Genomic DNA, 27,914 nt, shown 5'->3' with positions numbered 1-27,914 from the left:
AAATGTTTGTGTTTTAAACTGAATTGGTAGGATACTGAAAAGAACTGTTTGTCGGTATTTATAAAAAGACAAATGTAGCATTGAAAGTCATCCCTCTCCTCCACTGGTCCATTGTGTATTGTTTATTGCTTTCCTCCAATTCCATGTGGCATTTTGCCTACAAAAGAGAGAGTCTCCTACTCCTCCTTTAATTCACTTGTGGACATTCAAGGACTTAAGTAAGAATTATTTTGGAACAGTTGTTCTTTTAAAAGAACTCAGCCATGAAGCTGAATGAGTGCCCCGAGGTAGGGGCAGGACCTGCTCCCTATCCAGTCCCAGGGCACATTGGGATGACTTGTTGAGCTCTCCCACTATGCTTGCAAACCTCCCTAGGCTGTGAGAGCAGAGACTGAAAGACTCACCTTGTCCTGGAGCCCGTTGTAGTCTCTCTAACAGGAGCTTGAGCGCTAGAACAGCCAGGATCCCTGCTTTCATTGCTTTGAACCAAATGAACAAATTTTGAACCAACCGAATTGCATTTGCACCATGATCGTCATACTCGAAGCAGCAGAGCCAGCAGGTTATACCTTTAGCACTCACTCGAACCACCACTGCTCACATTGAATGGCTCTACGCTGCATTGCCCCAGCAGAGAATCACCTGCCCAACTCAACCACCAGTGCACTGTGCAAACAACGTCAAAGTGCTGCATCGAACCAAGCATCAAACTGCCAGGACTTTGCATTGAAGCTCAAACTCGGACCAGTGGACCTTCGTTTCGCTCGTAAACCCAAGCCAGCACTTCATATCATGCTCAAACTGTTCCTGGTGACCCATTCGACCTGCATTGCTCAACGCTGCCTTCGAATAGCTCGGAGCATCTGTACGACTATGATTGATGGCGAATTGCCACCAGGGATCAACACGACTTGACAACTTCGAACCTGCAAGCACAACTGTCTGAAGCCAAGCTTGAAACAGTCGAACCGCCTAAAATTGGACTCCAGGAATTTCAAGTGACCTGGTCCCTCATGTCCACCTTTTGGGTTTCTAGAGACTGATTAAGTCATTCTGCGCAACTTTTCCCAATTTTGAACAACATTGTTGCATTTCTTTCCCGTTCTCCCCCTTGACAAAGTATCCAGAGAGCTTATACATTTCTTTAATCCATCTTCTTTAACAGGGGTGGGTTTTTATAGTGTTTTTAATAGTTAGTTGTACAATTAATTGGTTTAATATATATAGCACCATACATTTTTGGAGCACCACACTTTAGGTGGTTTTTACTAATAGTCATGGGTTGTGTATGGTCTATAAATAAAGAGGACAATTTTTTGATAAACTACTGAGTTCCTGGTGTTTCTTCACAGAACGGGGGAGTGCCTCTCACTCTGGCTGCAAGAAAAAACAGTCTCGAGATATATATATATATATTTTTTTTCCTTTTTTCTTTTTTTCATAAAACCCCAATTGCACAATCTTTTAATTTGGAGCGGTCTACTATTGTTGTTTGGGTTTCGACTGTCACATTCACATCCTTTCTACCACAAAAGCCAAAGGAGGTATTTCTCACTGTCAGTTTGTAGAAGTTTGAGAACTGAGTATGCAGTTTAGCCACTGCTCATCTGTGTACTCCTGCAGAACAGAAGTCATTTTGTCACAGCGGGCTATCAAGTGAGTTGGTTCTTTTCCAATGCTCAGCATGTTTCGTATTGAATGAGCATTTCCTGTGGGCCATAAACAAGATTTGTAGTCTTTACGCTGGCACACAAGCCTGGAGATGACTAGGAATCTGCTATTCACGGGTCCTCGAGGGTCTGCCTCCCAGTGTGGGTGGCGATCCCAATCACCAGGGTCACCACAGTCACATCCTGAAGCATGGGAGTACAATGCAAGGCACAACCAAAACCCACTTTTAACATTCTGGAAAATCCCTTCAGAAATATGAGAAATTAATCATCTGCAAGATCTGTAAGAAACATGCTGAGGCGATATGCCCAGAGGCGGCAGGCCGACTCTGTACGTAACGGCCCGCCGCCCAAATTAAGGGCATGAGTGCAGAGATAGGATCCCTTAACAAGGATGGTGGTGCCATTACCAAAACGGTTGCCCACTGTCGAGGGGCATATCATTAGCACCTTTGTAGTTTCCTACATGGGTACTATTTTTTTTAATTAATAAAAAGAATTTAAAAAGAAGAAAGTCACCTTTCCTGTGCGGCCAAACCAGGCCGCACAGTGCTACTGAAAGCCGCAGTACATTTTCAATATGAAAACGGAATGAGGGACAGGAAATGTAAGCTTCTTATTTTTTTGTTTTGCAAAGAAAAAGACACGATTAGCACCTGTAGAAAACGACACAGGTTCTAAGTTGAGTGGGAAGGGGCAGCAGGGAAGGGAAGGAGGCGCTGGCTGCTCAGGCAGCTCGGAACACAGGCTTGTACCATGCAGTACAGCCTGCGTACCGAACCTCCCGATTGGCTGTCAGCACTCTTCAGGGTGCTAATGAGCGTTGGAAAGAGCACCAATCACTCGATGACCCACTGTGACGCAATGACTTACGCTCTGCAAGAGTACAGGGATGAATAGTGGCTAAACTGCCTACTCATCACACTTCTACAAAGCAACAGTGAACCTATAATTTCAATAAAAGGAAATGGCTCAATTGTAACAAAGACTACATGTCATAATCTGGACCACTAACCTCTTCTTTATAGGTTACATGTAATTTTCATGCAACCTATACTTTTGAAGAGAAAATAAACTTGTATTCTCTGAAGAGCATACACTCTCAGCTTTTGTGCCTCTTACTGAATGGTACTCCACAAAACCTTTGAAGTGATGCTGTTAAAATGGAGTGTAGGGCTCTGACCATAAGTACACAGACCAGCTGTGGAGCCATGTAGGTTGAACCAGGATACTTTATTATACAGTTACATATTTACATCTCCATTTACTTGCAGGTACGTACATCACAGGAACATGAAGACATCAGTAAACATATAAGGAACACATCATGACAGACCCACTGATCATCCTCTCACTTCGAGCTCATGTCCCCAACTAACATTCCTGGGACACTCCCACACAACACTCAATCAACATTCTCCTGAGCTGTCTATCATACATACACCAACATTCCATCAGCATGCATTCCTGGCCAGCGATACGGAAACAAGACTAACATTACAACATCTCCCTTCCTACAAACAGGCATACACCACAACACACACACCAGACCCAAACAAGCACATCATGCACACAAAGCATTCCAGTGCCACAACCAACAACTTACCATCTGGAGCTCCCACCTCGGAATACAGAGTCTGCCACACTCTGGCGCAAACATCCAAAGGGTAACACGCAATGAACCAACTACACATTAAAAGGTGGGGAAGTAGAGGGGAGGGCAATCATAGATCGCCAAACACCGGACCCGGATGCAACGCGAAACATCAATGCATAGCCAAGCGAGACACTGCCGCCAAGATCCAACAAACTTACACTCAGGGAAGGTGGTGTTGCCCATGACTGGAACAACAAACACAGAAGGGGTACATAATCCACCAACTTCCACCCTCACATTCCAGACACAAGCAATTTCAATCCGCTCCCAAACATCACCCAAGTCACACTCCCACAGGAGTATCAACCACTGAGGCACTCAACAAACACTCAATCATCACTTCAAAACAACTATGCAAAACAACCATCACCAAACATCAGCAACAACATGCACAAACAGGATGAGTGGAAACGAGGCAGCAAGACAACACATGCAAGCTTACCTCTCACACAGGCGGTGTCATGTCACACCTACATGACAACATGGAAGCGAAACATATTCAACCATCTGTAAAAAACCTTAGGGTGTTTTCCTGGGTAGGACCCATGAATCCCTTATCCAGGTGGCCAGGACACAGCCATCGCGGTTGGATCCAGTTCCTGGGGGTGTGGACCGGTGGGGGAGGATCACCTGGGTAGGGGAACACGGGGTCGTGCTCGGGAAAATACTCCAAGTGAGACACGGTATGACATAGGGGAAAAAAGAAGGAGGCCCAAGTCCCTGAGGTTTTTATGGGCAACTCTAGATCAACCTCCCTTCCACCCAATGAATCTCCCTTCCCTAAATCCAACAACCCATCTGCATCTAGTAAACCTATTAGGTATCCAAAGCCTGCAGCTGTGGGAAACTATATCTCCCAGAATCCCTTTCACCCTGTTGTCTACCTGAGCACTCCCAGTCATTCCTCTCACCATCCCTCTGATTATTATCTCCCAAACTCCCAATATGCTTTAACCACACACTACCGTTCCCACAATCCCCCTTGTACATTTCAGGATAATGATTCCAGTCATTCCCGCTTGTTCCAACAACCCTACCCCGTGGGATATTTGGAAAATCTACCACCCCCCTCTTTTGATACGAACACTTTCTTACACTGTAATTGACAACGGGTAACACCAGAACGGTTTACCTGACATGTCCAGACACGGGTCAGGCAGAGTCAGGCAATTGGCAATAAGCACATACACCTGACGGCCCTTAACCTTCCCCACACAGATAAAAGGCAGAGCCCAAAAGCACAGAAACAGCAAGGCCAACTGCACAAAAAAACAGCTAATCAAAGACAGCAGTTTAAATGGAGACGGAAAGTGTAGAAACCTGAAAGGACGACAATGAGGGAGATGCCCGTGCCCTTTTCAACCCAGACCCGCGAAGCCTCTGAAAGAGAAAACATAAGACCGGGATATACAGCTGCTGTGTGGAGTAGCAGATGGCAACAGTGCACGGGGGCCTCCAGTATTGATAACCCAGGCAGGGAGGCACGCTGGCTACCGTGACACCGTCCTTGACTCCAGAGGAAAGACAAGCCAACATGTTCCACCAAGGCGGTGAGTCAGAAAGAGCGGATAGCGAATCCAACTGTGCTGAGCCCAAGGTTGCAATCGGCAACACAGTATGAACGCAAGGAACTGATGAACAAAGAACTGTGTCTTTGAGAACTTTAAAGAAAGTCCAGTTAAGGTCCAGGTGCAGAGGGGTCTGGCGCCATGTGGGTGCTCATTCGAAAGACTCTGCCCAGGACCTGGTTTTTTAAACTGACCAGAAGGCCCTAGGGAAGGGTAGCGTGAGGCATCAGAGTGATCCTACAAGAGTTACGTTAAATCCCTTGTACAATCGAAAGTCTGACCCATTGCCAGAGGAAAGCTAGGGGAAGGGAACCCTGCTTTTCGATAAGATTGTGAACCGTGGAAAAAGGCAAGTGTGAACCCCGACATAGGGATGCCGAAAGAAAACTAGAAGGAAAACCCTGCTTTATGATGAAAATGAGTAAAACATGAACTGTGTTAAAATTACATGAACTGTGTTAAAGAAGGTCGTAGTGAACCCAACGGAGGGAGTCCCATTTTGACTAGGAGGATCCGAGCCTGGCAGAGGGTGATCATAGGGGCAAAGAGCAATCACCCGAAGGAGCAAGACCCCCGAGAGAACTTTTGTTTGTTTGTTGTTTGTGAATCAAGAGTAATACTCCAGTGAACATTGTGTTGACAAGAGTAAACCCAGTCGAGGGTTGTCCGCAGTGGTAAGTTGTTAACGACATTTGAATATTCCAAGCAATATCTGAGAGGCCGTAGTGAACCCGACCGAGGGAGGCCCAAGTTGAAATAGGGATCTGAGCCCCGCAGAGGGAGATCCATTGGACAAAGATCAATCGCCCAAGGTACAGGAGTACAGAAGGAACGTTTTGGTTGTTAGTTTGTTACTTTGAATCAGCAGACCTTCCAAGGCAAGAGACTTTTGGCAAGAAGGAGACTTAGCCTCTGAAGGTTTTGATATCATTGAACTGAACTGTGAACCTCGTGCTGACGAGGCCAATGAGTGTGCAGTGCTCGAAGTCCCTCCTTGTTCCGTGCTTCAAACGTGGGGAAGGGAGACCCAGCCATACCATCCTGACTTATCATTTTGTGAACACTTCTTTCTATTGTATTTGTTTTATTTGTATAGCGCAGCCAGGCCCAGGGGCAACAGGCTTTTCTGGTTAACATTATCCCACATTCGTTTTGTAATTTAGAAGCAAGGCTTGGCAGTAGGCTTTTTAGTATAGGCCCTTTTTCTTTGACAAAGACGCCACTAGGACTGCCTTAATATAATATTATTTGATGGTCGTAGTGTGCTCCCATCTTAGATTCAGATTAGGCGTTTATCTCGCCCATTATAAAGTTCAATGAACATCCTTGAACTGTGATCACTTGTGTCTGTCTTTACTGTTGCCATCATGAGTTCCTTACACATCCACCACCCATGCCACATTCACCCAACTGCACAGACATGCACCACAGCACTCAGTACACTCATCACAACATATAACAATTAAACATCATCACAACATATAACAATTAAACGGATGAGGTGCTCTTGGTAGCACCCAGGAACTAACTATAAATATAAAATATTGAGCAACTAATAGTAAAACGTGGCCAAAATGTCTACAATATAGCTATATTTCATCTTTTCCAGTGCATGCACCATTTACAGATTTTCCTTTTCTGGTGTGTGCACCATAAATAACCTTAGACTTTTAGACTCTATGCACATTTTTAACCTTATTTCTTCACTTTATGCACAGTTTGCTCCTTTACCTTTTCTGGTCTGTGCACAGTTAACTACTTTGAAGACGTGGGTATCACTTACCTTTTTTTCCTAATGTTCATCTAGGGGACAGTCCAGGGTGTGTGCCCTAAATCGCTGCTGATGCACAACCCCCTTGAGGCAGTCAGCAAAACTTTAATCTATCAACTGTATCCAGGGCTCAAGTCAAGGGTACACATGGGTGGACGGAGTCCACCCACTTTTCTCAGAGGGTGGACTCACTCCCCCCCAGCTAAAATGAGAAACATTGAATGTCCTCTTTGAATTTAAGCTGCCTTCAGAGATGGAACCCCAGTCAGGTTTGCGGGCTGGACGTTTCACCACTGCACTAGGAACAATAACAAGCAACTAAAGGTGAAATGCCACATTTTGGTAATGCAAGTTCCAGGGAAAACAATTGTATTGGTTCATGGACGTTAAAACATGCACACCTTTTAACGTTTTCAAAAACACTATTAGCAGAAAATATCCTCTCTTGGTTTTGTGTGTGTGTTCGTTGATTTTATGAAAGGGGTTGGTTATGCAAAGCCAATTTAATGAAATGTGCATATTTCACTGTGATGAGTTAATTTTTGACAACGTCACATCCTATTGCGTTTCTTGAGGAGTCCCTCTGCTTTAATTTTTAGGACTTGACCCCTGACTGGATGCACCCTAAGGACACCTGGTGCGTAACCACTACTAAAACATTTACTCTAGATGTAAATATAATCACTGTGATCCTCCAATACTGAGCAGGCCAAGCTCCAACAAAACAATGTGGTACAAGGTAAAGCGATGACGCAATAGGATAAGTCTGATGGGCCACAACACTTAAACACCACGACACGTGACAACGGTATAACACTGAAGTCAAAACATTGAACTCCAAATATCACTAAAACAACTTAAAACTGCATCGGCTGAACAGTGTTTTACTTATACTCCCCAAACCCAGGCGCCCCATATAAAATGTTGACATGGTGTGTGCCGGCGTGATCAGGGCCAAAACACCTCCAACACGGAAAAGCAATTTGCACTTGAACTTTTGATGGGACAGTAACAAACTGTTATTGCGCAGCCTAGCGTCTTGCTTTAATTTAAAAGTACTTTTTATCCACACTCGCAACGTTATGATGCACGCTGCAAAGGGTCAAACCTGATCACCTAGGTGGCTGAAATCACTTCATTCACTTGTAAAGGAACACTTGACGCAATCGATAGCCCATAACAGGAATAGGTAGACATATAAGGGACAGATCACGACAGACCCACCGGCCATCCTCTCACATCCAGCTCAGGCCCCCAACTGACATTCATGGAACACTCACACACAACACAACATTCTACTGAGCTGTCTATCATACATACACCAACCATCCATCAGCATGTATTTCCGGCCAACGATACGGAACAAGACTAACATTACAACAGATAGCTCTGGTCATTCAAACACTGTTCTGGATTTATTAACTTCTGTATTTATAGTGTTCTTATGAATTAATTCTTGCTTAAACAGTAGTACTGTCTGCAGTTGGACTGATTTTTGTGACTTCTACAAAAGCACAGAAATATTTTACTTCGTTGCCATCCATGTAACTCTGCAGTACAGTCCTGAATTGCTTTCTAGTCTTTTTAGGTCCAGTAAACAAACTAACAGTCCTTTCTCAATGAAAGAGCCTAGCATTTGACACTGGATATAAAAAAACAAGATACAACGGGACAAACGTTTTAAATGTTTAAATACTAAAACATTATGAGATTCTTCTCACTCACCGTGCTTTTTTATTTTTCTGATGCCGGTTCTGGATCATTCTTATAATGGCCTCTTCCTCATATACGTGGCCGCAGACCTTATTTTTCATTGGCCTCTTCATTTCCAGCTGCATGAAAGAAATAGGCTCACATTAATCGAATCTGCATCACAGAAGTGTCATTTTTCTTGAATGGGCGCATTTTCACAGGACTGCCGCATGAGCATTTGCAAAAACAGACCTTCAAAAGCAGATGCGTATATTCTTTTTGCATGGTGAAGGTAGGGCAGTGATCACTTTCGTTATGCTAGATGTTTTGGACTACAAGTGCCATGATCCCGCACCATTGACTATGCTGTCTGGGGCTGATGGGAGTTATAGTTAAAAACATCTGGAGAGCCAAAGGTTGCAGACACCTAGCTTACGCGAATACTAAACAAAGCCAAGTAATTACTCAGAGTTAGGGGATGCCATTTCATTAAAAGTATTCCAATGTGTACGCTTGTTGCCAAGCAATATGCAATTCAAGATATCGGGTTTAGCCTTCTATAAAATCAAATGTAATACTATTTTAATCTTTTGGATTCCAACCTACTGTTCAGACATCGTAACACATTTTCTTTAAAGCATTCAGAAGCTCTGCAGCTTTCCCTTCCAAACTGCACAGTTGAGGCTGCAGTGCCTACCCGCTTCATATAAAAACACAAACCGACACTTTTGCTCTTTCAAATCATACAATGTCAGGATCCAACATTTTGCTAATGTGGCGCGCCCGTAGACAGTGCAGAAATACCTACACTATTCAAATTGACAAAAACATATTTTGTCACGGGCAAATGGAAAGGCTGATGAGCCCAAGGCTGTGAGGTATGGGCGAGGGCCTGAGGAGCTTAGGGTGGGGGGGGGTGGTGGGGTTCGGAAGGGGGATTAGAGGGGAAAGCAGGATTGGTGTTGGAAGCAGCAAGAAAGAGACTTTCACGATTGAAGAGTTTAGCATGAGGCAGCCTAGAGTCATCCCGTGGTGGAATGTGTTTAGGCAGTTGGTATGCATTTGGAGATTGCAGGGGTGAAAGAGATGAAGGAAAATACTATCTGAGTATCATCAGCAAAGAGGTGATAGTTAAAGCCAAAGGAAGAAACGTGTTTGCCGATGTAACAGGTATATAGTGTGAAGAGAAGTGCGCCTAGGACTGATCCTTGAGGAACACCCAAGGAAAGGCTTGTTGGGGAGGAGGGTCTGAGCCCCATGAGATGGAGAAGGAAACTTGGTAGCATACAGTGTCCATGAATCAAAGGTGGGAAAAAGTCTGAAGGGAGTGAGGGATGGGATGAGAGGCGACATATGCAAGTTCATTAGGAATGGGTGGTGCAGAGGGGTCAATTTGGGCGCATTATGGGTTGGCAGAGAGAAGGATCGGTAGAGGTTCAGTGGGGGAGGTGAGGGAGAAGTGAGATAGAGATGAGAGTGAGGGGAGGATGGGAGATTGAGGGAGAGGGTGGTAGAGTTAGAAAGGTGGACAAGGTGTCCCGTTAATTTAGTGATTTTTGTGGAAAAGTACGAGGTGAAGTCAGCGGAGAGAGAGGAGTAAATTGAGCATCTTTTAGGGGGCACGCATAGCAATGGACAGTCTGCAAGGGTGTGAGTGGACAGACAAAACAGGATTAGTGTTAGAGCTGTGGTTAGGGCCAGTAGAGAGTTCTTGTAGGTAGTGAGAAGAGTGAGGGGATTGGTCTTTGTGGCAATGGCTTATGCAGCGGCACACTGCAGTGAATGAACATGTGTAAGATTTGAAGGGAGAAAGTAAAGAATCTCCATTTTGAGGGATTGAAGGGGGTATATATAGTGCATAGTTCAATTAAGAAAAGGTTCAACGGAGTGAGCAAGTGGAGTAGAGAGAGCGCTTGAAATGGGAAGTTGACTTGGCCAAGGGAGTGGAAATGACATTGGGCGAATAGAGGAGGGAAAAGGATGGGAGAGTGGGAGAGGGATAGAGAGTGTGAAGTGAAAGAGAGTGGTCAGAGAGGGTGGCATCAGTTGTGGAAGCAGAGAAAACTAGGGTAGAAGTTAGGAATATGAGATCAAGACAGTTGCCTGAGGTCTGGGTTGAGTCAAGTTAAACCTATTTGGCCCTAGTTATAATGGAGAAGTTGAGGTCACCCATTCTTATGGCAAGGACATCAGTTGAGAGGATTTCAAGTCAGAGGTCAAGATCAGAGAAGAAGAGGTTGTGTGTGTGGCCAGTGGTCTGGAGAGAAGGAGGAAAGTAAGAGGGAAGGGAGCAAGAGGTTGGACTGAGAGAGGCTAAAAGGGGAAGGGAATGAATTTGGAGAGGGAGGGGATGTCAATGGCATCCCCTTGTTCATCGTAAAACCAACACCACCTTTAAGAAAGAGAGAGAGAGAGAGAGACAGAGAGAGAGAGAGAGAGAGAGAGAGAGAGAGAGAGAGAGAGAGAGAGAGAGAGAGAGAGAGAGAGAGAGAGGGAGACGAGTGAGAGAAAGAGGCAGAGTAGGTGAGAAGGGCTGCCAGGGTGGCGGTGTAATGGGGAGCACCAAGGTTTCAGTGATAACCATCATCAAGAGGCAGGGGGATGGGAATCAAAATGTTATGTGAGAATGGAGGTTCTTTTTCCCCTAAGGGATTGGGCAAACCAGAGAGCTTGGTTGAGGTCAATAGGGGGAGAAGAGGTAGGAGGTAGGTGCTGGAGTAGATGAAGGGAAGCAGGTAAGAAGGAGAAGATTGGAGTGGGTAGGATGGGAGAAAGGGGAGCAGTCGGAGTGGTGTTTAGGAGCTGGGTGAATAATAGGGATGGGGAGACCAGGGTAGAGAACGCAGGGGATTGGAAGGAAGAGAGTGGGTGAATGGAGGACATGAAAGAGATTGAGGGAAAGAACAGTAGGGAGGAGGAAGAGGAGCAGGATTGGCAGGAGCATGGTAGGCAGGGATAGATGGGAAGGGTGCAGGAGCACTACGGATTCTAGGCGACCGAAATGCAACATACAAAGTGGAGTTGGTCAGATGTACTGTTGGAACTACATAGCAGGGATTCCAAAGATTTGGAAATGGTACCAACTGTAGTTGATGGGAAACTAGATGTAGGAGGTAATTGGCTAGAGTAGGTGGCTATAGGACCTGTCTGGACCTAACCGGCTAAATCGCAACTGCCCTTGGTTGTAGACACCAGGCTGTGGGAAGCTTTTGGGCAAGGATTTAAAAGGTGACATGCCAGGACCTTCTCTGTACCCAAACCAGACCACTGCTGTCTTAACAGGTGGGGTAGCTGATAGCAACACTGTTGATAAGATGGAGATAGGCCCCGCATGGAACATGCAGTGACCATGTTTAATTCAGACCAGGCAAGAATGCCTGACCTTAAAATGACTGCTACTGTGATGTTACTACAACACCCTCTGTCTGCCATGTAAACAGGTCTTCAGTACAATACATACATGGGCTGCAAATAACTAACGAGGTCGGTTTTTTGCACTGAATAGTGAAGCAAAACAAATGTGTTTGCCCGCTAAAAGGGGGCTAGTGAATGTATACTAAGGTGGCTTTTCCTGTTTGTAAGCAGACATTGAGAAAAAGTAGTTACTCAGCTGGCAAATGTTGTTCTTTCCATAAAATATAAATTGGTGTAGGGATAGGATTCTCCTTGGCTGAAAGAATAACCAATCCAACACTCACTTAATTTTAATGATACCGGGTTTGTATACATATGCCCATTCAGCACACTTCTAAAAGAGGTGCTAATAGGTGTATTATTAAATAGACCAATCGGTTTGAGCACTACGGGAAGCAGACATGACGCGGCTTCTGATTTTTAAATGTATTCAGTTCTGGCTGAAGGTATAGTGGTGTTGATTCTCACGGACGCTAATATTAGTTATGGAAGGCGGAAAGGCAAAGCTATTGGAGACGGGGGTGGCAGGGGAGCTCCTTCCTCCAGATTTGTTTGCAATGGACAAATGGTTTAAACTTGAATGAATTGAATGTGGTGGCAACAGTAAGGTATCCTGCCAAGTTTAACTTATTGTACGTACATTTATAGGGCCAGAAGTGGGTACATTCGCAAAAACAAAAAGGGTTGGGGAAGACGGTGCTCCCCTCTGAAGAGCACCATATTGGATTGTTTTCTTCTTCTCTGTTAGGGAGAATTCTCTGTTTAGGCTGAATTTCCTAACCTAGCGAGTCCCCCAGCAGCTTTGCTGGATTTCTGGAGTTTGTTTTTTTCTCCTGCCAAGAGTGAGAATCTTTTTCTCCCACTCTTGGACATGATTTGTGGCGTTCCTTTGAATGTTAATGTGTTTCATGGGCTATGGGGTCTTTTACTCCATAGGGTCTCATGTTTTTTTCTATGTGTGTTACACCGCACCCTCTGTGACCCCCCACCATAGACTCCATACCCTTGGACTGACTACTGTCTCCCAGGGCATGTAAAGTCACCATTGGCTTTACTAGTCCCAAATTACTAACAGAACCAGTACAAACCATCATATTGTGGACGTACTGGTAGGGGCAATTCGATTGCCCCTGGGTCTGTTATTCGAGGGGGCACTGTCCCGTCCCCCCTCGTCGAGTTTAGGCTGGTGCCAGTGGATACTACTTTTTATATTCAACCGCGAATATATCTCTATGGGATTTTCCCATTGTTCGAGGCTAATACTTTTTTAACATAGCCTCTAACATACCGCCGGTTTATTTATTTAATATTACTTCACGGGTTGGTATTTTCTGCCAGAACTCGGTTTAAAAATGGCGTTTGTATTCGCCTCTGTAACTCCAAACCAAAAGTCGAGCCCTTTGTTCCACTTTTGGCGGGCTTCTACACAAAAGCCCTCCAAAGTGGTGCCACTCTGTCTGGGTACCACAGAGGGTGTGGGAGGGGGTTTAGGCACCCTGGACTGAGTTGCCTTGGCAGCTCAAGTCGCACTCTTGTGTGATTGGCCCAAGTGGTGAGCCGGCCGGCTCACCACTTAGCATGTTAGACTGACAGCTAGGCTGAATGAATGGGGGTTTCTTGCATAAAAGCAGGGCTTTTGGGACTGGAACTTCAGAAGTCGCCACAGGACCTGAAAATCCGACCAGGGAGAAGCTGAGCCGACCTGCTACGACGACACCACCGGTGGAGCCCTGCTAAACCGACTCACCACTTCCCAACGACAGAGGAGATCTCACTGCTGGAGAGTCTTCTTCTCTTGACTGGTGGGCACAACCAGTTTACCTTCTTTTCTCGCATCCCAGGACGTCTTGTGGTCGAATTGCCCATGCCAAGCACCCCGGCAACCGGATAGCCACTTACCACTGGACAACGAATAAAAGGACCGCTCCTTTTAATTGAGAACTCCGCGGCTGGTTTCTTCCCTGGCAGTGCAACGGACTCCTGTTTTCCTCCCCGACGAGATCCTCTCTTCCCCCGGACGAAGCACCGACTTGCACCCGCTGCCAGGAACAACTGCCCCCGCTGGAGCATTCTCACCATTTTAAAGTACCGTGTCCGCCAGGCCTCCCTTTCTAAAGATTGCTACAAGGTAACAATAATCCCTTAACCTTCTGGACTGGGCTGGCCGCCTTGACCATCTAACTGGTCCCTTTCTGTTGGTCCAACTCTTTCTGAACCTTGTGCGAGACCTTTGGGCACTTTCAACAGTGTGACCTTGGACACATTTCGACCGGAGCCTCTTAAAGTGGGTCCGGCCTTGTTAACTTTGACTTTACGGTTTTAATCTGCCTTCTTCTCCTACTGTGTTCTTCCGAAAGTGTTGGGATCTGTTTCTATCTTTGCTCTGCCTTTCTCTCCCTCTTTAACCGATTGATTAGAGTGCCATCTTCGTTAAGCGCTCACCGCTGTCTGAAAATAAGTGTTGCTTTACTTAAAACTTGTCTAATAATCGTTGAAGGGAGTGTATATCTTTTAGAGACCGTGTTTTTGAACTGCTTAATATTGGTGCCAGTGTGTTTAACTAGATGTGTTTTTAAATAAATAATTATATCTCTTTTACACCAAGCTCTGGTCAGTGTTTGCTTGTTCTACTGTGTTCTTTTGACCTATTGTGAATACTCTGTATACTGCCTAACTCTTCTTGAGAGTGGTCTGACTGCTCAGCCACAGCTACCAGTTAAATCTGGGTGGTACAGACTGCTAACAATTGGGTTTACTGCCAACCACCTGTAGTCTTAAATCTTTTGCAGTGGTCCCAGAGGGAACCAACATTCTCCAAGCAGTGCCAAACCTGGTGTAAGATTTACAGAGATTATGAAACATTAGAAAGGGTGTGTACATATTGAAACTGTCATGATGATCTGTGGTATACCATAAGATTATTTAATTGGGCCTTGGACTTGAGGTCTCTGAGAAACATTCCCACCTCCCATCTCATACACACAATCTTAATTGATCTTATTCCCCGACATTTTCGTTTTCGCACAGATTTTTCCCTTGCCTTCCCCTTTACCTCCAATACATTTCTTTTTACTAGGACCGATGCTGCCAGTGTTCGTTACGGAAAGAATGATGGCTGTTGCCATCTTGTTTGAGGTCAAAAACTGTACATTGATGTGTTGGTACATGGCCCAATAAAAGGATTCATCCCAAAAAAAAAAAAGGTTTTGCAAAAATGTAAATAATTTGCTTAGACTTTCACAGGTTAAAAATCAGATTTTACTTAATTTATAAACAGTCATTTCGTCAAACGAATGTATAGGTTATTTAATTCAGTTGCTTTTTGTGTACCGAGGATGGGGAGCAGTTGCAAGTGGAACTTGGTCACCTTGCCTAAGCCCCACCCACCTGCCTTCCTGGCTGCCGCTCTTTTTCCCCACTTAGCAAGGCCTTCCCACCTGGTGCCTTCCTGGCTGCCACTCTTTTTTCCCCACTTAGCAAGGCCTGCCCACCTGGTGCCTTCCTGGTTGCGGCTTTTTCCCTACTTAAGGAGCCCTCCAGCCTCTTTTCCTTTGCAAATGGGGAGCAGGTGCAAGTGGATCTTGGTCACCCGGCCTAAGCCCGGCTCTCCTGGTGCCTTTCTGGCTGTTGCTCTTTTTCCCCACTTAGCAAGACCCGCCCACCTGGTGCCCTCCTGGTTGCCACTCTTTTTGCCTACTTAAGGAGCCCTCCAGCCTCTTTTCCTTTGCAAATGGGGAGCAGGTGCATGTGGATCGAAGTCACCTGGCATAAGCATAACCCACCTTCTTAGCCCGGTCTCTTCCTTCCTGCTCTTAACTCTTAGATAAAGGGAGTCTCTTGACCCAGGACCCAAACCCCTGCTCAGACAGTAGGTAAGCATGCACCAACATGCGTTTACTCCCTCTGTCAACACAGGTCATACCCACCCCTCTGGTCCCCCTGTGATGTTCACTTGTGCCCCCCCCTTCTCGCACACATTTGTTGCCTGTTTTGCTTGATTCTTCTACCCTGCTCCCCCCTCCCGCCCTCCAGCCTACTTCTGAAGGAGGCTCTCCTGATACATTCTGGTTTCACCATCTTGTGGCAAAATGCTGGATTTGACTTTTATGGACTTCATTGATTCACGGTGCGTCACCCTTTCTCATGGTGGCCCTGAATCCTGCTGTTCCTATCTTCATCTTGTATCCAAGCTTGCAACATTATGTGTTACTTCCGACTTCTGTAATTGTAGTTGCTCTCCCCTCTGGATTCTCAACTCTTTTTGACTGCTTACTCTCTGTTCTCTCCTCTTCTCCCTTTTCCTATCTCCTACCCTTACTTTCTTCTATGCACTTACTCTATCCGAATTGTCCCTGGACCTAGTATGATAGCAGCCTCGTCTTTCTCCTCCCCTTACTTGTCCCCCCCATCACCACTCCAGCACTATCTGAAATGTCATCAGGCCTAGTACGATAGTCGCTTGTTTTGTTCCTCCCCTCCCTTTCTGCAACCCTCTCCCTAACCTTTTGTTTTCTCCAGCTCTACCAGAAATGTTGTCAGGCCTAGTACGAAAGTTGCCTGTCTGTTTCCATTTCTTTCCCACTCTCCCCCTCCCTTCCTCATCTATGTCTTAGCTCTTGCACTATCTGAAATGTCGTCAGGCCGAGTACGATAGTTAATATCACATCCTTACTGTTCATGGCCTGTAAGAATGTCATTGTATTTTCCTGTGTTCTCTCCCTTCCCTTGATGCGCTTTGAAACACATTGTGTATAGGCGCTTTATAAATAAACTATCATATCATACTACGCATGCTCATGTTAAAGTCTACCGGGGTACTTGCTAATTTCAAATGCGATGCAGCAAAATAATATTTGCCCAATTAACAGAGGGCAGATGGATGTGTGCATGACAGATGCGCACATATCAACGTCTGTGTCAGACAGGCACGTCCATATGCGCACTCCACCCACCCCGCAAACTTGTACAAAGCTGGTGTGTGGGAGGGGAGGGGACATTTCTGTGTATTTCTAAGCATAGCGCTGGTAATTGAGTCGGCTCTCGCCAGATTCGAGATCCGGCACCAGATGTGCAGCCGTATCTCGGGATCCGACCAAAGTCAGCGCTGGGAAAAAAAAAAGAAAAAAAAAGAATGCGCCCGTGAGCAAACTGTAACTTCCTCTGGTGACCTTGTGCAAGGGGTCACCTGAGGAAGGTACAGTCCTCAGCCATGACCCAGTTTATTTATTTATGCAATATTTGTCGGATACATTCTCCTGGATAATTCATTTATTCATGCAATGTTTGTCGGATACCTGTATCCGACAAACATTGCTTGAATAAATAAATATACAGGTATCCGACAAACATTGCATGAATAAATGAATACCCCTATTAACATTCGAACTATCTCACACGATGCAGCAACCCAACTGCTATCAGAGGGGAGCTGCAGGAGCTGAGCAGGGTGGGGTTCAAGTAAAAGAAAACATTGCTTATGGCGATCAGATATCACCCTGTTTGAATAGTACCCAAGGGGGAGTTTTGTTTTATAAAACGGGATGCAAATTGTGCATTTTAAAGAATATTTACTTAGCAACTCTGGGCAAAACTATTATCCGCATAGTGAAGTAACTCATCACCAGTGGCATGGGCGTGGTTTAAAGTGGAATTGATATATAGTTTGGAAAAGAAGCAGCATGAAAGAAATAGCGCTGTTTTAAACTATTATTTTGGACGTTTCCTTTGATCGGAGATCAACTGCCAGCTCCTCCCGCCTAAACCCCGCTACCTCGGGCACCGCTCCCTGCGCCGCCCACGAATATGTTGCACCTGTTTATTTTCTTTGCCTTTTTGAGAAACTGTTTCTTAGAAGGGGAAAATAACGATACTTTTTATGGAGAATGGTGTGGTGAATATTACTTGACTGAAGGAATCCATTTTTATTGAGATCATTTTAGCATGTACCGTATTCTGTACTTGGCCTAGATGTGTGTGGTGGCCATATATTCTGCATTTGGTCCATTTGTGTGGTGTAGCCTTATTCTGGGTTTTGGCCCAATTGCATTTAAGGTAGCCATATATTGCTTGAGGTGTTTTCTAAAATCAATCACTCATTGTCTGTCCACGCATTTTAGGCCCTGCTCCCATTTTAAATCTAGGTGTTAGTCTTGATATGTATTTTAGGCCCTGCTCTGCCTTTGACTCTAGGCGATACGTAGCACTGCTCTTTGTACATAGACGGAATCCAGCATGTAAACATTGTTGTTAGTAGAGCTAACCTATTTCTCCCCTCGCATACCGCACCTTTGCAATTTAGCGGAAGGTACAGGCTCATTCCACACACCCTACACTCACATGCAACACAGAGGGCTCGATTCTGAACATGGTGTTAAGTACTGAAAAGGTAGCAGAAAGCTTTAGCAAGATTTCCGGTACTTAACACCCATTCTGAAGGTGGCGCATTGTTCCGAAGGTTGCTAAAATTGGCGATAAACCAACCAAGCAACTGGCACTTCCAGTATGCAGCATTTTGCACACCGTTTGCTTTAGCACTCCTCCAGAAGGCACAAAGTGGCGCATAAGTAAGGCACCACTTGGTGTTGCTGTTATGGAGTGCCACACGGTCTCTTTCTTGTACAGATTTAAATTGGAGGTGTGTATGTTTTTAGTTATTTTGAAGGTACATTTGTGTTTGGAGTGTGTTCAGTGTTTAACTTGACATCAATCACACTGTCATCCCCATATGGTAAGCGTGCACTCCAATGAACCTGACTGCACTTCTCTGCTTCTGCTGCCTGCAGAAAAGCATTTATTGATGTTAATTTTGCCCTTTACCTTTCAACAGTTATGCTCCTTGCAATGGGTGATGTACAGGTGCCACCATAATCTGGGCAGCACTTTCATAAAATTACGATTTCCTCGTTATTTTACAAAAATGCCTGCGAAACGGGTGAATTGCAGGCAGTGCACTGCCGTGCAGCGCAACAATGCCCAGGCCCACTTCAAAATAACCGTGGTGTCTGGGCATCATGAAAAGGCGCAGTGAGCATGCTGTTTAGCATGCTCACTGCGCCTACATGAGAATCGGGGCCAAACATCATTGCACAACACCTCTGCTATAAGAATGAAGCTACCTTTGATGACAAAAATTCGAACTGTACCTTCTGTGTGACAGGCATGGTATCAAGAGATGACACAGACAAAAGATTTCAAGTTCAACAGTAGAATCTTTATTAAATATCAGGATGGTGTAATGCCCAACTTGCCCTACAATTATGGTGGGATCTTCCCTACCTAAAGAAACTAAGGGAAGTCTGTGTTTGTAAATCCAAATGAAAATTCTGTCAGTGTCAAAACCTATGCTTGCCCTCACATCCAATACTAAAGATAGTGTAGGGATATTCTAAATTAACTAAACAGTGTTCAAAGTAAAAGGTGGAGCTGTGTCTAGCTCCCTTCCACAAGTTCAGGATACAGTTCCAACAATTGCTTGTTTGAAAATGTTCCACCAAGTCTTGGGATTCCCTTACCCAAGTTCAAAGCACTTGCTCACAATGCTCACCTGGTTCACAATATTCAACAGGCGCTCTGGGATACCCTGCCCAAGCTCAAACCCCTTATTCCCAATGTTCAACTGGTTTCACAATATTCAAGGTGATTGTAAGGTTCCCTTCCCCCAAGCTCAAAGCACTGGTTCTCAATGTTCAGCTGTTGACAGTATTCATCGGGAGCTCTGCATTTCACTCCAAAGCTCAAAACACTTGTTTACGATATTCAATGATTACTTGTTCTCTAATTCCTTAACACCTCTCATGGATTCGATGGAGCTATCTTGTCTGGGTGCAGTTGATAGACTACACGCTCCATCCATTACAGGTTGGGCAACCAGGTGCCCTGGGCGTCTCAAGCTTTCTTTCACTTTTACTTAGTCCTCTTAATGTGATAAATCAAATCTCAAAAACTTCACTGGTAGGTGATCGGTTTCCTTCATCACCCTTTTGTATTCTTTTATATATTTTACTTTATCAGCTTCCACTATTAGCCTTTTCTTGTGTTTCATCTAGTTTAGCAGTTTTAAGTAAGCTCTTTGCTCCAACTTGACTGCACTCCTTGTGCTGTTCGCCAACATCTCTTGGTACTCTCTGTTCTTTGTCAATTTTTCAACACGATCACTCTGATACATTTCATCTACTTTACTTTGTTGGCTTCCACTATTAGCCTTTACTTTTGTTTCATCTAGTTTAGCAGTTTCAAGTTAGATATTTTGCTCACACTTCACTGCTCCCCTTTCACAATGTTTAATATCAGTTCTTGACACTTCCAGTCTTTTGCCAATTGTTCAGAGACCTTTGAAAATGCAATACTTGCATGCAACCATTCTGACACAATATAGCTAGCAACTTCACACACCTGCACATCGGGTTTCTTGTAACGTGAGAAACTCACTGGTCGATTTAGAAGCAGGGTCCACACTAGCACATATAGTACAGGCTTCCACTTCTTGCTCCAGGGGTCTCACTCCTGCTCCCAGACATCCTTTTGTCACTGACCCGACACAGGGAAATGAGCATTTGGAAAGTCCATAAAAGGGATAGCCTCTCCACACGGTTCCCTTCTTCTGGGTTGGCTCCACAGAATCCCAGCTCCCACGCCACCTTTGCTCCAGCCTTCTTGCTGCTGCAGTTGCTCCTTCACCTTCAGGATTCCCTGCTCTCTCAATGTGCATAGTGTTGGGCTCCACCTTTTATACTCATGACTATTGGTAATGGGCTGCAAGTGCAAGGTTTCAGGTTCAATTGCCTGACCTTGTTTAACCCTATCAGCAGGACATACTTGACCTTGACAGTGGTGTTCCTCCACGGTCGCATGACTCACCCCCAGTACTAGAGGGGGGTTTAACATAGGAAGTGTGCATTACTCATAGCCCCCTCTTATTCATATCAGCATTAGGTAGGGGTGAATGGGGAAGTATGACATAAGTCATTTATAATGCTTCATGAACACAAGTGTTTCTAAGCATGACAAGACAAGGAAGCGAAGACAGAAGGGGGACAAAACAACAATCTTACTATGCCATGTGTCATTCAGAACGCACTGCAGGGGAGTGGGAGGCAGAGAAGTGCCAGGTGGGCAGGGGGAGTGGCGAGTGCAATGGAACACAAAGAGGACGCGAAAAGGAAGGTCTTGAGTTGCCTCCAGAAACTTAGGTGGTCCTGCTCAAGTTTGAGAGAGGCAGGGAGGCTGTCCTTGAGGGAGGCCCCAGCCGAGGACAGAGATCAACCCCCCACCTGCCTGGAGAAGTGTCTGACCCTTAGAGAGTTTGAGGTGGATGAGTCGAAGGGTCGAGAAGGAAGATGCTTAGGAAGAGAACGTTGGATGTAGTGTAGTCCCCGGCCCCAAAAAGCCTTTTGGGCGAAGGAGATGGTCTTGAACTTGATCCTTGCTGCCACAGGGAGCCAGTGGAGATCTTTCAGGGCTGGAGTGATGCGATCCCTGGACTTGAGGCCAAGACCGAGTCTCAAAGTCCTGTTCTGGATTAGTTGTAAAGGACGAAGTAGAGGCAGACAGATTTAGAAAGAGGCTGTTGCAGTAGTCCAGCCTAGAGAGAACCAAGGCTGTGGAGACAATGAGCTTCTGGGGGAAAGTGAGAAAAGGAACAATACCTCTGAGGAGGTGCAGCTGATAGTGTGCCTTCTTAGAGACGTCACGTGAGTAGAGAAGGAGAGGGTGGAGTCGAAGATGACACCAAAGTTCATAGCCTCACAGGAAGGTGCAGGTAGAGGGCCCATGGTTGGATGGCCAGAGAGAGGGAAAGCGGGGAGCAGGTGTCCCAATGAGGAGCATCTCAGTCTTACTGGCATTAAGGCAGAGATTGTTGGAGGCACACTATTCCTGAATTGCAGACAGACAGTCAGGTACGAGAGAAGGAGCAGAAGAGGCTGAGGGGAGCCAGAAGGAGAGTGTCATCCGCATAACACAAAGTTAGAACAGAAGGTAGAGATGCGGTGGCCCAGAAGTGCCAGGTAGTGATTAAAGAGCCAGGGAGAGTGGTTAGACCCCTTGGGATCACTACATGTAGAGAGATAGAAGAGAGGAAGGACCCAATTTGGACCTGGGAGGGTCGATCAGAGAAAGGAGGCCCACCAGGCTAGTGCCTGACCAGTGATTTCCAGGTTGTCACAGAGATGATTGAGCAGGATGGTGTGGTTGACTCTGTTGAAAGCAGAGGCTAGATCAAGGATAATGAGGACTGAAGGAAGGTTAGAGTCTAGATTAAAGAGCAAGTCTTCACAGGTGTTCAGACGAGCCGTTTCCATGCTTCTGGCTGCTCTAAAGTCAGACTGGCGGTCATGGAGACAACCAACAGATTCAGTATGTAGGTTAAGCTGGGAGATGGCCAGTTTTTCCAGGAGATTGCCCAGGAAAGGGGTGATGGAGATCAGGTGGTAGTTTGCTGGTAGAGAAATGATCGTCAGACGGCTTCTAAATGAGGAGTTGCACAAGGGAGTGCTTAATGGGGGAGGGGAAGGTTCCAGTGGCAAAAGAGTGATTGCAGAAATCGGCCAAGGCTGGAGTAAGAGTGTAGATGTGGTCCTTAATGGTTCTAGAGGAGCAGGGGAGCACCTGCTTTGACAAGACTTTCATAGATCAGACTTCTCTAGAAAACTCGTCGGGAGTGAACAGGGAGCAGGAGGAGAAAGGAAGAGGAGATACGGTCAGAGAAGGGCTTGTAGAGGAAGAGGAGGTAGAGGAAGAGGAGAGAGTGTACAGGATGCCCTGTGTTTTAGTGGTGAAATTACATGCAGTATCCGTGCTAAACGTTCAGATGAGTTGTTAGAGGCCACAGAGACAGGCGCTTGGATGTAGGCTCTCTTCTTAGAAAGGACAGAGTCTGTATTGCCTTTTGAGCAGGCGGCAGGACAGTTTGTCAGAGAATGAGCCTAATGCCCTCCACTTCCTCTCAGCCACCCTACACATGCGCTCAAGGGTGTCAAGGTCAGAATTGTACCAAGAGTTGCACTTGGACGCAGGCTTCAAATGGATCCTCATGACAGGGGAAAGGATATCCAGAGTACTAGAGATTGAAAGATAAAGTTTGAAAAGGCCTGTGTCAGTGTCAACCAGCCGCAGGTGTAGGTGGAGGAGGGCAAGTAGCAGCAAAAGCCTCCACTGACACACGCTTCATGGGCCAGATGACCGAGAAGGTGGGTGACAGTGTTGGAGTTGGTATTGGTAATAACCCATAAAAGCTGAGGGACGGCAGGGTAGGTCAGTGTCAGGAAAGAGGGATGCCATGTCTCGCCCTCAGGAACCCTCTCCCCAATCCCCAAGGACCATCAACTCAGGTGATCCTCCCTTGCTTGTCCACCCCCAGGGCTGGGATCCAAAGGCGATGGGCCTTCCCTGGCCACCTGAGGTGAGGATCTAAGGAGAGTAGGTGTGAGAATACCCTCAGGTTTCTCACACAGTCACCTCTTCAGACATGAATGTGCCTCCATTCTCTTCATCTTCATCCCTCAAATACGGAGGATCTCGACTATTCCCATTCAAATTCTTCAGTGGCCTCTACTCCCGATTAGATTTTTTTTTAACTCCTTCCCTCCTTCCTTTCTCGTCATCTGCAAAGAATCTTGAGGTCATTTTATCACCCCACTCTTTCTTTTCGAGCTGATATCTGAAACATGGATAAATCAGCACAATTCTTTCTTTGCAATATCATAAAAGTTCACCATTCTTGACATATTATATAACTAAAAACCTTATGACTTCTCTTGTCTTCTCCATCTCAATTACTGCTTTGTGCTTTTGGTCGGTCTCCCAGCCTACACTTCCACTTCAATCTGTTTTCAATGGCTCCTCCACCTTCTTTTTCGCCTCTTCTCGGTCCACTATAGCTTCTCCCTTTGCTTCTCTTCATTGGCTCACATTTTACAATCACATAATTTTTCAATTCTTATCGATAGTTTGAGGAAGACGTGAAGGAGGCCTGCAGACTGCTGTAAAGTGGCTGCGGGTGTATACAAGCTGGAGCCGAGAAGTGGGAGAAAGTGACCAGAAGGAGAGAGCACAGACCGATCGTTGCAGGCCTGAAAGGAGAATTCTGCATACCAGGAACCAGCCGAGGCGGGTCCTGCAGCAGAGACAGGAGACCGGTAGATGATCCCAAGAAGCTGTGGAGCCAAGGGCCAAACGGGCCGTGAGAAGTCCACAGGAGGCCTGCAACCAGAAATGCCAGACACAGAAGAAAGAAACAAAGTGACAGAGCATCCGTGGGGAGAAAGCGGAGCTGCCAGCAACATACAGAGAGAAAGAGAAGGGCGAGCAAGTCTCGCAATTGGAGCAAAGCATATCAGTGGAGCAGAGGCCGAGAGAACAGCCGCCCGGAGGAGACACCAGGGACCGGTTAGTGAAAAGGGAAAATCACTCAAACCAGGGCGCTCATGGGGTCTCTGAGGGAACTAAACTAGATGCCGAATGAACGAAAAAGTATGCACACGATGAAAGGAACCCAAGGCAACAGGTTGAGAGGAACATTAAGGATAATATAAAGTGCAAGCAACAGAGTAAAAGACCAAAGTTATAAAATACCAAACTATATGAAGGCTTTGGTAAAGCTATGACCAGAGGTTAAGTTTGTGTAAAATACATATATCGCATGTGAACCATCACACAGGTACATATAGGAAAGAACTTGTTTAGGCTAAAGAGCCTAGGGTTCCTGGTTGCGTGACCTGTAAAGGGTGGACCGCGTGGTCCGTCAACTGTGCCTGGATAAGAGAAACCCTAAAAAGTTGCTGAAGTGAAACAGGAGAAAGCAATCTGATTGAACTGTTAAAAGACCAGACGGAGTAAAAACCTAACCAGGAGTTGCTTTTGTTGAACATTGAAAGATTGAAAATAAGTGCAAGTTGAGCCTCTTGAATTTGAGGATGGAAACCCTGAGACGTTGTGGAACTGTCTTGATCTTTGGGAAGGGAACCTGAAGACTTTCTGGAACGATTTTGAACTTAGGGAAGGGGATCTGAAAAGTAAGCCAGGAGCTGGAAGTGGCACAGAACTTTATTTGAAACATTTATTGCTGTACCGACATCCCTACACATTGTGTAGCTTTAGTTGTGAGTGCAAGTATAGGTTTTGGACTAGACTTTTCTTAGTTTCCTAGGTAGGGAAATCCCACCTTAATATGGGGCAAGTTAGGCTTTCAACCATCCTGACATTTGAGTTAATTAATCATTTCTGTTTGAACTTTGAATCTGCTGTCTGTGTCTTACATGATGCCTTAGAAACAGACATGAAGAAAGAGTAGACTGAAGAGAAAAGGAAATCTGTGTGTCATCTGCATAAAAGTGACATGATAGGTTAAAAGAGGTGATAATATTAGAAAGAGGAGAATTATAAATGGAAAAAAGTAAAGAGTCTAATACAGATCCTTGGGTAACACCATAGCACAGGGTTATGGCTGCTGTGGATTGCCCCGCTCAACATACTGAGTAGGTTCGACCTGAAAGATAAGAGGAGAACCACTGAAGAACGTTACTAGGGAACCCTTGAGTAGAATAGTGATGAGACCCGCGTGACCTGCCGTATCAAATGCTGCAGTAAGGTCTAATACTACAAGTAAACTTTAGAATGCAGGGCAGAGAGTACAGAGTTAGTGACATGGAGGAGTGCTGTTTCAGTGCAATAAAGAAGGCAATGAAGAAGGCGGAATCCTGGTTGATTTGCATGGAGAAAATCATGCAAGTTAATGAAAGGGCATAATTGGGAATAAACTACTCTTTCCAAATTGTCTAATGGAACATCAAGAGGGAAACAGAACATAAATTCAAAGAGTCAAGGAATGGATTCTTCAAGATGAGGATGATGGTAGAATGTTTCTACTTAGAATGAAAGATGGCAGAAGATAAAGAAAGATTACAGAGAGCAGTTAAGTATCGCATCATCTGAGAACAGACTCTGGAAACAATCACAGATGGGAACATGTCTGAATAGGCAGCAGTGGGATGAGCTTGATACAAAGCCCCATCTCAGTTTCTGAAAATGAAGACAATTAAAGAAAATGAAGAAGATTAAAAGGAACATACATAAAATAAAACAACCATTTACAGAATGAAGTAATATGTACTAGAGTGGGGCCTTTACTACTAACAGCTAACAAATTTGGGCGCAAGTTCGAGGCCTGAGGAATACGGGTCCTTACCGCGGGCCCTGGGATGTTACCAGCTGATAACCCTCACCAAGGTACATATAGTTATTAGCTATTACAAACTAAGAAGGCCACCACGTACATAGAAAAGGTGTTCCCTTTTATGTATATGGTAGCGGCGAAGGAGGCAAAGTACTTGTGGAGTGGGTAAGGTTTATGAGAATTTGTATTGAAAAGAAATGTTTTGGAAACCATCCCTTCAAATGAAATTACGAGTTTTATGTACATTTTTTTTTAAAAGTTTGTGTTGACTCATCGAAAAGTGGAAAAGCGATACGCATCTGAAACAGTGATGTGATGGGGAGTCCAACTTAAACATAACTGCTGAGTGGCTATTGCTAGCTTGCTTAGGTGGCTTAGAGGTCTCCAGAGAATAGCTGAAGGCTTTGCCGCAGACAAAGCAGCAATAGGGCACAGCCACAGAACATGCCCAGTGGGTAGACTGGGTGGTTTTAAAGTGCCCATGGCATGGATCTTGGTCGTGCCCTAGGGAAAGTGGCTTGGATGTTACTTGGATTGGTCAAAGGCCATGTCGAGGGCAAAGTGGCCACTGGGCATGGCCTGCACATTGGATGCGTAGGAGGTTCCCATGGCATAGCTGAAGGCCACGCCCCGGCAAAGTTTCAGCTGTGGCCATGCTCAACACAATGGGTGGCTAAGAGGTGCCTATGGCATGGCAAGGGAATACTGGGCATGGCCAGAAGCAAGCAGTCGGCACATCCGGTGTGTAGAAACTGCCTGGAGCATGCCAAAACGCCATGCTGCAAGCAAACTGGGCATACCATTAATGTACCCACGGGGCATGGCATCTGGTAAAAGCCCAGTCGATGTCCCAATTGTGGTGTTCCAAATGTCCACCATGAGTGTCTGGTTAACCAATGGAGCATGTTCTCAGTGATACCATTGATTAGCCTTTCAGCACTTATGTTAACCATCACATGGAAAGTTGGATCCAGAGTAGACATGCGAGTATCATATGGCAGCTTCACTCACCAAGACTGTGTGGAACTATGCCTTCATGCGCATGACTAGAAGCCAGCTCGATCCACCAGTAATTGGCTCTCTACAGTAAGCTATAGGAATGTTAATGCACAGACTGTACACATGTGAAGGCTAAGCTCAAAGGCAGGGTGCCAGTGCTCCACATACAGACAATTTCATACTTGTCCAGATGAACTTCTCCTTCAGCAATGGCTAGTATTGTGTGCATACCTGGAGGTCTAATATTAATTAATTTATGGGTAGCCAAGTTATCAACCTCACAAACATGAAGAGCTGAGTTAGACTTGCTGAGATTCAAACCTTTGTTTTGCAGGTAGGACAGATGCCAGGGACGAGCACCAAACACATCGAGCCATAATGCCTGTACAAGGTCAGTTAACCGTCAAATAAATTCACCTTGAAATTCCATTCCTTTAACATGGCAACGCTGAGGGCAAAGTTAAAGGAGTGAACCACAAAACTTGCATTTCCCATGCAATTGTTTTTAGGAATAACATTACCTCTCACGTTAGACCAGATCCATGCAGCTAGAGGTGCCCCTGGCAGGCCCACTCTCGTTATTGCCATAGAGGTGGATTGGGGTTCCCAAGACAAAGTGACATAGGCAGCAGAGGGAGCCCAAGCAAATTGGTCACTAGAATGGCAGACGCAGGCCATGCCAGTGGCCACTTCGGTGCTTTGAGGGTGCTTGTGGCACTTCACCATACTATAAAAAAACAAGCACGCCCATGTTTGGTGCATTTACGCCTTCTAGCGTGAGACACAACGAAGCATCTACCTGCATTGTCTTGCATAAGCTTATGTAGCTTGAAGGACAATGATTTGTGAATCAGCATCACCGTGCCACTGGAATTACTGGAGTACGATGGGATGCGTCTATTTTTGGGTGAAGTCTCCATTGTAGTTTTGAGATGGATCAGCCTTATGTAGCATTGTAATAAGCAACCTACCT

The 27,914-nt window shown here is 45.4% G+C and overlaps 1 protein-coding gene across 4 annotated transcripts in view; it reads right to left on the bottom strand.

Annotated features, from left to right (window-relative positions):
• NSMCE2 (NSE2 (MMS21) homolog, SMC5-SMC6 complex SUMO ligase) overlaps positions 1 to 27,914 on the bottom strand; it is a 933,269-nt gene that overhangs the window by 44,430 nt on the left and 860,925 nt on the right. For all 4 annotated transcript variants that reach the window (XM_069621620.1, XM_069621621.1, XM_069621619.1 and 1 more), the window contains exon 6: positions 8,392 to 8,498. In XM_069621620.1, coding sequence (XP_069477721.1) covers positions 8,392 to 8,498 — 107 coding nt within the window. The remainder of the gene's footprint in view (positions 1 to 8,391; positions 8,499 to 27,914) is intronic.

This window comes from Ambystoma mexicanum, chromosome 5q, assembly GCF_040938575.1.
Source record: "Ambystoma mexicanum isolate Mex_15411 chromosome 5q, UKY_AmexF1_1, whole genome shotgun sequence".
Taxonomy (NCBI): domain Eukaryota; kingdom Metazoa; phylum Chordata; class Amphibia; order Caudata; family Ambystomatidae; genus Ambystoma; species Ambystoma mexicanum.
The sequence above is the reverse complement of the archived record's forward strand: the minus strand, read 5'-3'. Positions and strand labels throughout refer to the sequence as shown.